The sequence below is a fragment of the Poecile atricapillus genome, chromosome 2, assembly GCF_030490865.1.
Source record: "Poecile atricapillus isolate bPoeAtr1 chromosome 2, bPoeAtr1.hap1, whole genome shotgun sequence".
In the NCBI taxonomy this organism is placed as follows: Eukaryota; Metazoa; Chordata; class Aves; order Passeriformes; family Paridae; genus Poecile; species Poecile atricapillus.
The window spans coordinates 68,955,100-68,969,845 of record NC_081250.1 but is presented as its reverse complement, the minus strand read 5'-3'; the positions used below and the strand labels follow the sequence as shown (position 1 = coordinate 68,969,845).

At 39.1% G+C, this 14,746-nt stretch overlaps 1 protein-coding gene across 2 annotated transcripts in view; it reads left to right on the top strand.

The window, feature by feature from the left end:
* GMDS (GDP-mannose 4,6-dehydratase) overlaps positions 1-14,746 on the top strand; it is a 410,516-nt gene that overhangs the window by 322,357 nt on the left and 73,413 nt on the right. For both annotated transcript variants that reach the window (XM_058832047.1, XM_058832048.1), the window contains exon 8: positions 5,665-5,783. In XM_058832047.1, coding sequence (XP_058688030.1) covers positions 5,665-5,783 — 119 coding nt within the window. The remainder of the gene's footprint in view (positions 1-5,664; positions 5,784-14,746) is intronic.

Below are 14,746 nucleotides of genomic sequence, written 5' to 3'. Positions count from 1 at the left end.
AGGCACAATCATCAATTGTGGTCAGTTCTGTAGCAGCTTGAGAAACCACAGCCAGTCAGCTGGGTTATGTCAGGAGGAGCCCAGTGATGGCATCTGGAACTGCTTCGCATCCCAGGCAGGCAGGAAGTGCGTGGGCATGACATCTCCACACGTCGCCCAGCACGGGAGACGCCAAGCAGCCTCTATCAATGCCAGTGCAGTTGAGATGGGACAATGCAGAGAGGGAGGTGGTACATTGTGGCACAAATGGAACAGTCCCTCATGATGCACACAGGAACAGCAGTCATGCCAGGCCTTTGTGCTCACCATATGGGGAGAAGGCTCTCCTTTGCTCCCACATCCCTGTAAAGGCTCATCATGCTTTGGCCCAAAATGCTCAATTCTCCTTCTCAGCAGTGACCCCAGCAGGATAGCTATGTTTGGGATCACTGGAGCACCATATCCAACCCACTGAATGCTTCTGCCCACTTCTAGACAATAGAGTATGGAATACCATAAAGACAGAATTTCTATAAATGGTGATAATGTACTGTTGGGTCTCTCCAGGTGGTGATGTTTTCTGACTTAGTCAGAAATTGCTCCCTGATTGTTGACAGCCTTGAGGTAACCCATTCCTTCCGCAGTGATAAGTAAGTAGAGCTAGAGCTAGACATTCACCAGCCTCTGCTTCTTTGCCTCTGAAACTCACAGACAATGTACCATGCATAAGGCTGCAACTATCTGTTCCATCTCCTAAAGTAAACATTACTGATTCAGTTTGATTTTTTTTTCTCCATGTGTGGCAAATACAAAGTCAGAATTTCTCTGCGTAACACCTAGAAATATGTACAAAAGTGGGGCTTTTTTTTACAGTATAGATCTTGGAAAAAAACTGCTATGTAGCAATGCAGGGCAAGAGTAATTAGTTCCAACAGGAACGTTTCCTATTTATCCCATTGTGGGACCTGTTCAGTCATATCTGTTCTGGGTCTTGAACTAGATGAGATATATGAAAAATCTTTATATACTTATTCTTTTGGGGAAAAAAAAGAAGTATTTTATTTCTAGAGCAAAATTTATCAGCTGTACTTTAAAATCTTAAAAGGTTGGATTTATTTTTGCTCTTGAATAGGAAGATGCCTGATTATGAGCCCATTTTAACTATACATAGTGCGAGAGCAGACAGTGAAACAAGTCTTAAATATATGGAGTTAAACATAACCCCAACTACCGGGTCTTTGTTATCCATGGATGACAGCCCAGTTAATAAATGTTTTCTTACTGGGATGCTAGACTGGAAGTTAATGGTGGCACACATCTACAACATACTCTGGATTCTTGAGACAAGCAGACACATCACAACCATAGTGGCATGCACAAAATGTATCTGTATGGGGGTTGTGTTAGTCAAACTTGGGTTTTCCCACTTACTAGCCCAGGTGCAAACACTGCATAAGCAAAGAAATTTGGGCAGGGAGAAGACTGGTTCATGTTTTGGATATGTTGCTTGAAAATGGTGCTTACTACTGGCAGGGGTTTATATAGAGAAAAGGGTAGAGGGAAAAGATGAAAGAGGAAAGATTTTGGCAGAGGCTGGAGTTCAGGCATGCAGAACAGATATTCTAGTCCACATAATCATAAAAGTGTGTCTGCTTGCTAGACTAGCTATGTATCTCCTGTTAGTTTTCTGTCTTTAAAAGTAAATTAAATAGAAGTGCCTTTAGCATTTGTGACTCATTAGACCAGAGCCAAAAAGAATTCAAATATGAAAATACGCTTTGTCACTTCTGCCATTAAGGGAAGAGTCTTACTCTAAGAGAGTCGAAGCTTGAATTGTTTCCATGGTAGTTTTCTCCTCCTTTTCAACATCTACCCAGATTTTGTTATCTGGGCTGAGGAAAAAATTAGGGAAAGGGTAGCAGAACTGAACACAAGTAATTTCTTTACTTGCTGTCAGCCCATCCAAAAAAACCTTTACAAAGAAATACAGGAAAATCCACAATTCTCAGTTCCTGCACCAGAAAAAATCCTAAAATATATGACCTTGTGATGGTTAAAAGATAGCCAAGAGCCAAGGCTGGGCAATGTTTTTATCCCAGTTCAGCCATGTCATGGGTCATGTGGTTCAGCATGTGAACAGGAAGGTGAGAATGGGTGAACTTTTGCCTCAGTTGTGCAGTCCATCAGAGAATAAATGGAGCAAATCACTCTGCAGCTGGATCAGGAGGTGAACGGCTGAATACCTCTCACACAGAGGCCTTTGTGTTCTGGACATGATCTAGCATTATGATGGGACCCACTAATCTGAGGCTTTGTAGCAATTACTAACCCATTATCACGCTAGAACATGAGATCATTTATCTTCTAATTCAGAGTGTCACCTGTTCTTCATTTGCCAGTCAATAACCATTAATTACTTTCAGTGGAAATTTAAACAAAGCTTTTCCCCTCTGTTAAAACCAGTAAGCCATTCAGTAATGACAAATAAACCTGGAGCTGTATCACCCCCTTTCCTCTCCTTCTCAGCCTTCAATCTGGTACAATATGAATTCTTAAAGGAAATGCCTAGAAATTCATAGGTCAAGGACCTTTATTAGTCTGATGTGAGGAGAATCACATTCCTGGCGCTTGATGTAGGGAAAGGATATAGCTACTGCCTGTACATGGATGTCTTATTGGTTGTCATGGGCTGTACCTGAAGAAATATAATTTTGACTGTGGAACTTGTTCAATGTTTTTTCTCTCTTCTTGCTTGCCTTGGCATTTTTTTACAGACAGTTCATGCAGACCCCTTCAAAGCAAGAGCATTTGGTCACCTTCCTCAAAGCAGAGCGATCACTTACTTTGTAATTTTTAGCATGTTAATTTTTTTCATACCTGATTGGATTGAGGTAATTCTTAAGTGACAACAATTGTGAATGCCAGAAAAAATAAAAGAACCCACAGTGATAGACTCTCCATTAATCTAAACATTCTTTCCTAGTACAATTTGAAGAAAAAATCACTTTTAGCAACTCTGTCTGCATTGTTTGATCGTTTCTAAGTTGATCCTGTTAAAATTTACTGCAGTTTAATTTGTGTTGCTAAGACAGTGATTGCTTGCTTTTTGAAACAGTAGATAAGAGTTGATAAGTTTAAATGCATAAAACCTCATTGCTCCCACTGTCAAAGGCTGTTTTTTTTTAGTATTTTGCAGCTGCCTCCTTCAGTGTAGGTGTGTTTTAGAGTAAAGAGAAACTTTCAACTCTATTGCATATTAATAGGAAAAGTAATGCATAAATATTTTAAATACTTGCTGGATTGTTGAATGTCTTGGCATAAGCACCTGAACTGAAACTGTGTCAAAGGAATTACAATACTGAGGTGTTTAAAAGTGGAGGGGTGGCAAAAAATTGTTGGAAGTCTGATCCTGCTTCTGCTTAGACATATTAACAATACTTTACCAACAGTCATAGTAAATAGCAGGTGCTTATGTTAATTGCAGATTCAGTCAACCAATGTAGCATTTTTGGGTAAGGGGAGATTTTTACCAATAGACAAGGTTTGGTTGTTGCATCTCTCTCCAATGTAACTGACAGTACAGTGTCAACGCAAGAAAAGGAGTTCATTATGTACAGCAAGCATCCACCAAAGTTGGGAGGAGAACCACTGCCCCTGATTGACTGATTGTCTAATGCTGGAAATCCTTATTTATGCAAACAGTGCCCTCTCATACAAGGAAGCATGTTGTTTTCAGCTAGACTGCTTAAGGAAACCTGAAGGTCTGTGAAATCAGGGACTAGACTGGGAGAACCAAAACTATCAACCACTTATTTTAGATACTCCTGTTACCTTTCTGTACAGCTGCTGCTACTGTGAATCTTGCAAGCTTGTCCAGTCATGATGAAACAGGAGCTGGTGATTTATGGTGACCTCTCAAATCAGCAGGGAAACCCCGGTGTTCCAAAAAAGCTCATATGAGAGATACAAGTTAAGGCATCTCCACCCCACAAGATGAGTTTCATCAGCCAGTTCGGTATTTCTGCGTCATTGGCTAGGATGTTCAATCCTAGAAAGGAAAAATAAAGTTGCTGCCATTGTCCTGCCCAGCAGGTCATCTCCCTAAAGCACAGTTTATAATTTATGTCAAGGACTTGCACAGCAGTTGCCCAAAACTGAGCCTCCCATGCAAGTTCAAGAAGTAAAAAGGTTCAAAAGGAACATGTTAATAAAATCTTGTCAAAACTTTGGAAGATGCATAAAAAAATAACTGTAAAGAAAAACATCTCACACCTAGAACCATTTAAGTGGAATGTATTGCCTTCTTATGCAGGTCACTGATTTATTGAGAATAGAGAGGAAAAACTGAATATTTCAGGTGGTATTTACCAAGAGAAACTGAGCTATCCCAAAGCTTTTATTAATCTGATTTGCAGAGTATCCACTACCATCAAGGGACCTACTAAAGTTGTTTTCTTTAAAGCTGATGTGAAGAGGTCAATGCAAATAGCATCATGGATTACAATGTGAGAGGATGACAGTCCTTTTTACCATATGGAGAGAGAGTTGAATTATTTTGTTTCCTTTTTCTGGTTATTTATTAAACGAGGATCATGCCATACAGGTATTCCCTTTTCCTCTCCAAAGGAAATGAAGCGTTTGCATCATTTTGATTGATCTAAAGTAATAATTATTCTGTACAACTACAGCTCCTATGCAGTCAAACGGTCCAGTCACTAGAGCACTGCCTTGCACACCAGAAAATTGAAATGTACCTGTGGTGATATCTCAGACAAGTCACACATGTCTTTGAATACCTGTTTTCCATCTGCTTTCCAGCTTTCATGCTGACTTAGCTGGTCAGTCCTCTGAGATGGTGCCCACCCATCCATTACTTGTTTGTGGGAGAGGATTCTGTGAAAGACAGTGCTGTGGGAATTAAAAGCTGATCCCATGAAATGGAAATATGTTGACAATTAAATGAAATTTTGCTTCAAAAAATACTGTGAAACCTTTGCTGCATGAACAGTCCTCTGAAATTGATTAATTATGGTTAATGATTCTGTCGCTTCTCCACCAGGGTTTTCTCTATTCCTGTGTCAAAAGTTTCTTCTACAGTACTTTAAAATGTAACATTCAACAGATATTCAGCAGGGAAACTGGATTAACTTGGTTAAATACCTTTTTAAATACTTACTCTTAATTAAAATCTCAGTTTAGGCAAAACAAATGTGGCAGAAGAAACAGCCAAAAGGATCCACATTTTCATGCTTCAATATGTTTGACATCATTCTGTAGCAGACAGACAACAGCACTCTGGACTGAAATATTACAAAATTTTACTCTCTTCCAAATATCCATGTCAATTCATGCAGTGCTTTAAACAAGTGAATCCATGCTCCTGAGCACTAAACCAAGTCTCAGTGTTCAAAAGTAAACATATTAAAGTCTCCCCTGCAGAAACTCCTGCTGTGAAACAAATTGAAAATCAAATACAGCATTGTTTTCTGTAATAAGAAATAATTGAACTCTTTTCAGAGTTGCACTGGACTGGTTAATAGCCACTGTGTAAAGAAAAGTGCTAATTTCCCCAACTTGGGGTATGTGTGTATATGTGTAGTTATTTCCAAATCAAAAATGCAATATCATGTGCCAGAGAGACCACTTACACATGCACTGAATCTGACTGTGTTTATCTTTCTGCAGGCCATGTGGTTGATGTTGCAAACGGATGAGCCTGAGGACTTTGTCATAGCCACTGGGGAGGTCCACAGTGTCCGTGAATTTGTGGAGAAGTCGTTTAAGCACATTGGGAAAACCATTGTGTAAGTATGAGGATGAGAGAGAAGCCATAGGTTGAACCTTTCTAGCCTCTCACATTTGCTGTGACAAAACAGAGTATTTTTTGTCTACATTCTATTTTTTTTTGCTCCCCTCGCTTTTTACTTGTAACATATGAGACCTCCCATGCATGAATGACTGCCGCAGCAGAAATGTCTAGAGTTGCCCTCTAGATCATAAGTTAAAAAGGTAGATGGTTAATTTTTTTATCCAAGTCTTCATTCTTTGTTCTCCGTCTTGGGGACGGGAAGCCCCTCCAAAGATGCTAGTACCAGGGTGCTGATCATCACCTTCCTGCAAGAGGGGCTTTTCTGCCCAATTCTCCTTTGTGCCCCAGATCCCCACAGTTCTGTTCCCATCCTCTGTGATCTGAAGAGGTGACACCTACCAGCCCTGTTCTTTCCAGGTGACAGCCCATCAGCCACACTACAAGGCGTATGTAGCAAACCACTCTACATTCCTATCAGCTCTTCTCCTACTAAGCCGTAGAAATGTTAAGCAGTGGGTGCAGAATGTTTACAATGCATATTCCACATAGTTTGATTGAAAATACAAAATTCCTTCCCAAGGCCGTATAATAAAACCAGGATGGCTTGGTGAGCGCTTTCTGTAATTTATATTTTTATTGTTTATTATTTTTTCAATTTCCCTCCTTCTGTATCTTCTCTGGGCCCCATGCATCAACATACCAATCTCAGCTGGAAAAGGGAGAGGAAAGCCACAGGCTCTTCCATGACGCTAGCGCCAGGGCTGTTCCTCAGGCCATCAAAGTCACTTGTGCAGCTGGTGAACTTTTGACAGGGCCAATAAGTTTTACTTGGGAACAAAAACTTGACAAATTCAATAAATATGCAGAAGTGCACAGATATATACAATATTATTTGAACAGCCAGTGGGTGGCTGGGGAGGTAATAACATTTTCTCCTCAATGAGTTTTTAGTCTGGTTTCAATTTTTGGCATCAACTTCCAGAAAAAGAAATTCTGATGAGGGAGAGAGAGACTGTATAAATAGTATTTCTAACCCAAAAGCTCAGTTTGGGGAATAAGCTTCTCTCCATATTTTTCGCATTTCTTGGTTGTAAGATGTCCCTGTGATCACACATTGTCCCATATACCTTAACAGCATTGAGGTTTGAGAGGCTAAAGGAGACATAGTAGGAGCTCAAATAATTGCTTTGTCTTTCTTAATTTTTCTTCTCTTTTTATAGTTTTGTTTCTTGTGTTTGTAAGATAATTCTACTTAATAAGTATAAATAGGAAAAGGCTGCAGATTCAGCTGCTACATATGAGTAAGAATTCTATTGATTTTGAGAACTACCATGTCCCAAATACTATTTGTCAAAGCAACAGTGAATGTTTGGTGAACTTTTTCAATTTTTTAATTTTGATTACCCACAATTAGGGGCTGATATGTAAAGGCCAGTAGCTGACTGAATGTCTTTATTTGCAGATGTTCCCCACATCACAGTTTCTTTTGATGTCACTCAATTTATCCCTTAGTTTAAAACTGATCTCCCTGCTTTGGTGTTGGTCTAAGAAGTCCCAGCATTTCCCAAGAGTGACAAATCAGCATGTGTTTTTCAGAAAGCAAATTAAGTCCTCAAGAAAACCTAAAGAAAATAACAAGGCCAGAAATAAAAGTGAAAGTACTTTTATTAAAATCTTCTGTTATAGAGGGGATATTAAAGGATTACTTTAGATTTAGTTGTTCCTAACACTCAAAATTTTGTGTCCTGTTCGTTTAATTTTTTTGCTCACATATGGCTCCATATGGTAGATTGTGTATCATTTATGTTGATGTTTAATGCAGTCAGTATTTGGATTGAATCCGTCACAATCTGATCTCTCAGAAAAACTTCACAGTATAACTCCAAATGTGAAGCCGAGAAGGTATTTTGTGTATACAAAGACATAGTTGCCTTTTTCATTACTAATCAATAACAGTAATTTGCAAAAATTGTATAAGAACTCACATGACACCTAGTGACATGGATTTTTAGGAACATAAACTGCTTTAGAAATGGGAGCTTGCATTTCTAGTCCCCCTGGCTCATCTGAAGCTTTTCTTACCTGTGAATAAATTTTTAATTTCTTAAGCCATCTACAGGTGATATATCAATAACTATACATATGGGAACTGAAGTGGCATTATAAGTGCTAGTAATAATTTTGTTGCTGATCATTTTGACAGTGGCATAACTCTGAACATTTTGCACGTAAACTGTTCAGATAAACCGGCCATTCTCTCCCCCTGCTCCCAAGATGGATTACAACACACCCCCTATTCCTCCTGCAGCCATTGCTCATCTTTCAAATTGCACTAGATGTATATTCCTCAGGATCTGTGAAGTTTTGTTAAGAACCTCCATAGTTTTTCCAGGTGCCAGCCTGGCCCATGCTTTTGCAGCACACAGGCGCGCTCCTTGGGCAGCTGTCCCGTAACCTTTCTTTAAAAGCCCCAATGGATTTCTACTCCCCCCTCCTCCAATTTGAATATATATCCTTCAGGGAGTAACCTGGCAGAAAAATCCTCCCTTTTAGCACTGTGAGACCCCACTGGTGAGTCCCACTGATCTGTTACTTTACAATTTATGAGGCATCTAAGAACCAGCGCACCAGAGTGCAATGGCTAAACGAGTTCCCACAAAGATGGCTGCTTTCTTCCTATTGCTGTTCCTCAAAGTTTGGTTATCTGAGGTTTCTGAGTTTGTTTGGGTTTTTTGCAGGATTGCAGGTATTCTGAAATTTTTGAACCTCAAAAACTTAAGTGGGAGATTTCCAGCAACCTTTTCCACTGCTATAAGCAATAGCACAGCTTCCCAGTACTGCTGTACAACACACCTTTCAAAATTGATGAAAGGATGGAATAAATATCCAGGATAGATTTCATGGCAAACAAAAGTTGGAGGAGCTCATACCACATCTGAGGAAATGGGGCACATGTGCATGGGGCTCTTAACCATCCCTCCTTGGTGCTTTGTCAGGGAAAGTTGCAAATGTATCTGTCACATCACAATACTGCAGTAGATCCTGGCTGCCTCATTAACCAACTGAAAATATTGATTTTAATTTTATTTATGTTTTTTCTCTTCCTAACAATTCACATTAACATGTACAGCTGAAAATCCAGGACAGCATAAAAAGTCTTTCCAAGAACATAACATAATATTCTGTCCTAGCCAGTCATTAGCACATGTCAGGACTATGTCTTCTAGCCAAAACAAGAGAGAGAGAAACTTTACTACATTTTTGTAACTAATGAAATGTACAGCTGCAATAAGATTGATTCTCTCTCTGAAATGGACTGTAAAGTGTTCATGGGAGTTTATGTACCTTGTGTGGCTTTTTTCCTCTTACATTTCTTTTTCAAGGGAGAAATTTCAAATTATATTTATATAGTCCTCTGAATCATTCAAATTCAGTCCTTTGTACTAACAGGAAAGCCTCAGAGCTACAAATATTTTTCCCCTGTAAGGATTACATTTTTTTTTCTTTTACTTTCCCTTCTGCCTATTACTAATTAAGTAGTTCTTGGGGGAAACACTTCCCACCTATAATTTGAACTACAGCAGGGTAAACGAAACAGGCAAACGCTTGTCTTGACTAATTTTCTGCCATTAATCTTATTAAATTAGAACAGGATTGCAAAGATAGCCTGAAACCACTACAGCACTCAGAGTTCCTTGCAGACTGCTACAAAAACTTCTGTCTGCAAAAAAAAAAACCCAAAACAGAAAAAGAAAAAGAGAAAAAATCTGTTCAAGCTGCAGAAAGATTTATTGTGGTTTTTATTAATACAAAAATGCATGCACATTTGTTACAGAAATATTCATTGCTTCCAGGATCAGAATTAATTCAGAAAAAAATGAGTATTTTACTCTAGTCATTTGGTTCTACATACATATTTTATCTTAACATGCTAGTTGGTCTTATGAAAGACCAGCCTTAAAATGTGGAAGTTTGCAGATAAGCTATAAGGCCTTCTGAGGTGAACCCCTGTGGCCTCTTCGGTGACAGTGAAGGTTGAACTGAGATTGAACCCAGGGAGAAGAGTTTTAGTGGTTTGTTTGTTGGGGGGGTTTTGTTTGTTTGTTTTTTTCTTTTTATCTTAAAATGGAAGGCTGGGTTACAGAAACACATGAGATTTGAAGGATTGCTGTAAGAATGGAAAGCATGTGGGACCTGGAGGAGGAGCCATCAGCAGTCATCAGCAAAACAGCTGCTATTTCCAGATCTGGCTTTTGCCCACCAACAATTGCTGGATGACCAGTGCTGTGTGTTGTATTTAAAAAAGAAAAGAAAATGAGAAGCTTTCAGATGAAGAGGAAGGGAAGAGAATCTCATACAGCAACTGGAGGCATTTTGAAGAGAGGTAGCTGAAAGGAACCCAGCCATGTCAGTGAAGAATGCTGGCCTGGGTTAACCCTTACAGAAAAGAGTCCATGCTTAGGACCACACCAGTTTTGTCATCATTCTCAAAACAGAGTATATGTTTCAGGGGGCATTTAACCAACCTCAACTGGAGAATTAGTTCTTTCAGCTGAGCAGGTGGTCATTACTTTCTTATCGATACAAGGTTTTATCTGCAGGCTGAAGCAATAACTGATTCAGAACTGAAATGAAAGCCTGAAGTCTATAAAAGCCTAATTACCTGACAACATAAAATGTATGAGAGTTTCTCTAATAGAAAGACTAGGTAAGAATGAAATATGGTGCTTCATGGGAAATTCCATATATCCCACCTTGAAATTAAATTATTTGTCACAAATGCAGTTTGAAAAAATACCTGATTTCAGGTCAGCTGGACTTGGTTTTCCTAACCTCCACTTAAAGAAAGAATAACTTAAGTTAGAATTTTTTAAGCCATTCTGAAAGAAAGAAAGAAAAAAACCCATTCTGAAAATGAAAAGCCTCTCTTTTAGATATTATTCATATAATTTTGTATCAGGCTGACACTAATGGAACTTATTTGAAACTAAAACTTTTCTTTCCATAATGCTTTGATTTTCACAGAAGCATTAATATTCTTTGAGAAAACATTTTCTTCCCAAGACCAACTTTCACAAATTGGAGTTAAGGGACAGAGCTTCAAAAGCTTTCCAACCAACTGGAAAGAAGAAAAAAAAAAAAAAAAAAAAAAAAAAAGAAACAAAAAATAGGGAGCCTAGCATGTATTCTTTTTTATTGTTTTGTAATATGGGGAGTTACAATTAAATTTTTAAAAACTGAGCTTGACAATGCTTGGACTATTGGACTAGTGAAAAAAAAAATAACATTGAATATCTGATTCATTTGAAAAAAAAAAAAATATATTCTTTTATGGTAGCATGCTTATGATTTAAGCACAAGGTCATGGTTAAGCAATCCCTGTATCTATGACTACATTGATGTATCAGAGCTGCTGGCAAGGCTGGTGGTTGAGTTGGTGGCAAAAGAACATATGAAGAATCATATTTAAAGTTTCCCTACAAAAGATATTAATGGTCTGTTATATGGTGTCAGTTTTGCTGTTTATAGTGTGCCAGGACAGAGTGAAGTGCTTTGGCCTGATTTTGTGTGTAGCAGAAATCAGGCCACAGATCTGAGAAATCTACACAAACAATATATTATATTAACTGTGGAGGAAAATCAAAATCTTCATACCATTTTATTTTTATTTAATTTACTGTTCAGTTTCAAATGGGAAAATATTTTCTATTTCCATTCATTTCCTTATAAAGGTGATCAGGATAGTTTTCTTTCTTATAAAGAAGCTGAGCAGCTGTAGCCTCTTGTGGTTTTGAATAATTTTTTAAAATGCTATGGGTTCTGTTTCTATGTAAAGATCAAGCAAGGAGATGAAATGCATATACTTATTCAGTTTATCTCTGCTTCTATGAAAATATTCTTTTTTATTTGATTTTTTCACCACCTCAAAAATATGTGTACTTTGACTTGTTTCCTCCTCAGTTACAGCCGGACCATTTGGTCCATTGCAGTGCTATTCCCACCCCTCCTCAATTATCCTGGCTCCCCTGTTTCCTTCCCTGCCCACCTAACACCCTACCAGGTGGGTACCCCAGCTTTTCATCCTCATAAAATTTTCTATACCTGAGTGAGTTTTCATTGCAGCTTGCTGTCTTAGTTATAGGAAATTAAAAATAACATACCATGGGGTATATTATTAAAAATAATTGGAAACTCCAAAAATAAAAAAGCCAAAGAAACATTCATCAACACTGATAATAAGTATTGTAACAATAGTGATATGTTAGTGATAATAGATATGAAATTAGCCTTAAATTAAATGCAGTCTATCCCACTGTAAATCCAGAGTTTAAAAGCCCTCGATGTGAAGAAATTTTCAGGCAAGTACACCTGTTCATGCATTTGAATCTTAGCTTTATGGAAAATTGTGAGGTCAGTGGAATCCACCAGAGCTGACCATTGACTATCACCCTGAGCATTCCCAGAGCACCCATCTACAGCAGCAAGGCACTTGACAAGGAAGTGTTGACTCAAAGGGCATCAAACCTGCTTTGTCAGGAGCAGTTCCATGGTCTCACCCCTCCTTCTCCAGGTGCAGAGCATGCTGGCACACGGCTGAGGCCATCACCTCTGGCAGGAAACCCACCCCTTGCTTCAGTGGGAGGGTGAAGCTTCACAGCCTCGCTGCAGAGGCTCGTTGTCTGCAGGAACAGCCTTTTGTGCAAAGCCTGCACCAGTCCAGCGGGTGCCTGCATGGAAGCTCTGGGATTTGGCACCAGCTGGGCTTGGGGGGATCCACTCCCCATCCTCTAGAACTTTAGCCCGTTCCCGATGAGCCAGATTTTCTCCAGCCAGCGATCCTTTGTGTTTCCCCCAGGTTACACCAGGCTGTTTCTGTGCCTATATGGGCATCTGCCCTGCGGAGCAGAGAGATGGATACTCTTTGTGGCTGGAGCTAGCCACAGCACCTGAGGGCTCCCCATGCCCCTTCCACCACACTCGTGCTTCAGGATATTTTGGCATGACATTTTCCAGTTAACAATTCTGACTGCAATTTGACTGTAAATTAAGGATGATGGGTTTGGTGGGTTTTTTTCTCTTGCCTTGAGGTTTGAGGGAGAGGGGAGGGGGAGTTGGTTGGCAAAATGGATATCTTGGGTCCTGGTGTCATCCTGTCCCCCGCACAGCCCCTTTTATCAGCTCTATGATGATCCCAGCTGTGAGCATCGAGGTGCCAGGAGTAATTAGACGTGCAGCTATCAAATGTTACTTTGTTCACAATGAAAAACACTTCTTTTTTTTTTTTTCTTTTTTTTTTTTTTTTCTCCTTGTGAACTTTTCACATTACTGGGCTGAACAAAACGGGTGGAGATTTCTTCTTAAGCTATTTCTATTGTTATATAACTTTGATAGCGACATTAAGTGAGCCTTTACTGGCTCGGCAGAGCCTTGTGGAGCCTTTTGGGTGTTAAATGGGGTTCTCTGCTCAGTGACCTCCAACACAACTGACGTCTCCTGATCTAAGCGCTTCCTGTTGTTTTACTGGTGACGGCTAGTTTTCTATTAAGCTCATTTGAGTCCTGCACATTTTTACCCTCTGCCCTTTAAAGGGAGGGACTAATGTTAGTTTTGGCTTCTGAATGAAAACTTTGCAGTTCAGGCTCAAAACAGAGCAACTGCAAAAAAAAAAAAAATACAAAGAAAGAAAATTTAAATTATAAATCATCTTTAGCATCATGGCATGCCTATTAACAGCTGACTTCACTGTCACTATTATCTGTAGGAAATTGTTTCAATGTGAAATGTTCCCAGTATCGAGCATCCTACAGGCTTTGCTAGTCATTCAAAAGTCATGAGTTGTGCTTAAAAAATTGTGAGATTTAAAACTTGCAGTAATGCATATTTGGTATTTCCTTCTGCCTTTCACTGTTTAAACCTTCATGGGTACACAGAGGTCACATTTCCAGACTTTTCTCCTTAGCCTTCAGGGCTGAGATTGTCAAAGAATTAAATTCTTCGAGGAGCTTGAGGGGGCAGGGGAGCAAGGAGAAATCGTACCTGTGACAAAATCCCAAGAGCTGGGAGAAAAATTATTGAATGGGAGGCTAGGGGTGCTTTTCTTTCCTTGCTGGTGACTGAGGCTAAATAATCTAAATCACTGTGCTCATTTAATTTATTCAGATTTTACTTAAACATAAAAAAAGCTAGCAGATTTCATCATCACATTTCTAAGCCAAGCTGGTTCAGAGCCCCATGGTATATTACTTAAAAGCAAAAAGCGGAGAGAGGATAGAATTTCAATCATAACTCTGGATTTTGTATATTCAGTAGATGAATTTCGATGGACTGATGTATGTTCCTACATGTGTCACCTGAAGCATTTATTTGGAGTGGGAGCATTGTCCCCAGGCTTCCAGGCTGCAGCCTGACCTCCCCGAAGGCAGAGCTAGTCACCTACCAAACCATTCCTCTTCTGCTGCTCCTGAAACCAGGATAGTCTCTAGGAAAATAGTTCACAGAGCAGCCAGATCACATAAATTACAGCAAATTGCAGGCTGTTCAACACATATGAAACTAATTTGGACCAAGGGAGCTGGATTTCAGCTTACAGGTAGCAAGTCAAGTTTACAATACATGTGCGTGGAGTGCCATGTTGAGGTAGGACCGAAAACCCAAGAACTGTTTTTGTTTTATTTTTTCTAGTCAAGCACAAATTAAATTATGCAGTTTAATGCTATTCAAACAGAGTTTCACGTCTATAAAATTAACAGATTAAAGAGTTCCTGAAAGTATTGGCCAAAATACAAGAATTAAAAATATTTTAAGAGAACAGCTTTGAACCAATCCACAAACAAAAAACCTCACTGTCATATTTATTTGCAGATATATGAGACATTCTGAAATCAGGGCATTTTATTTTCCCTTAGCATTATGTGTTTAATTTGGAAGTCCTGCATTTTAGACCTTCCTGAATCAAAA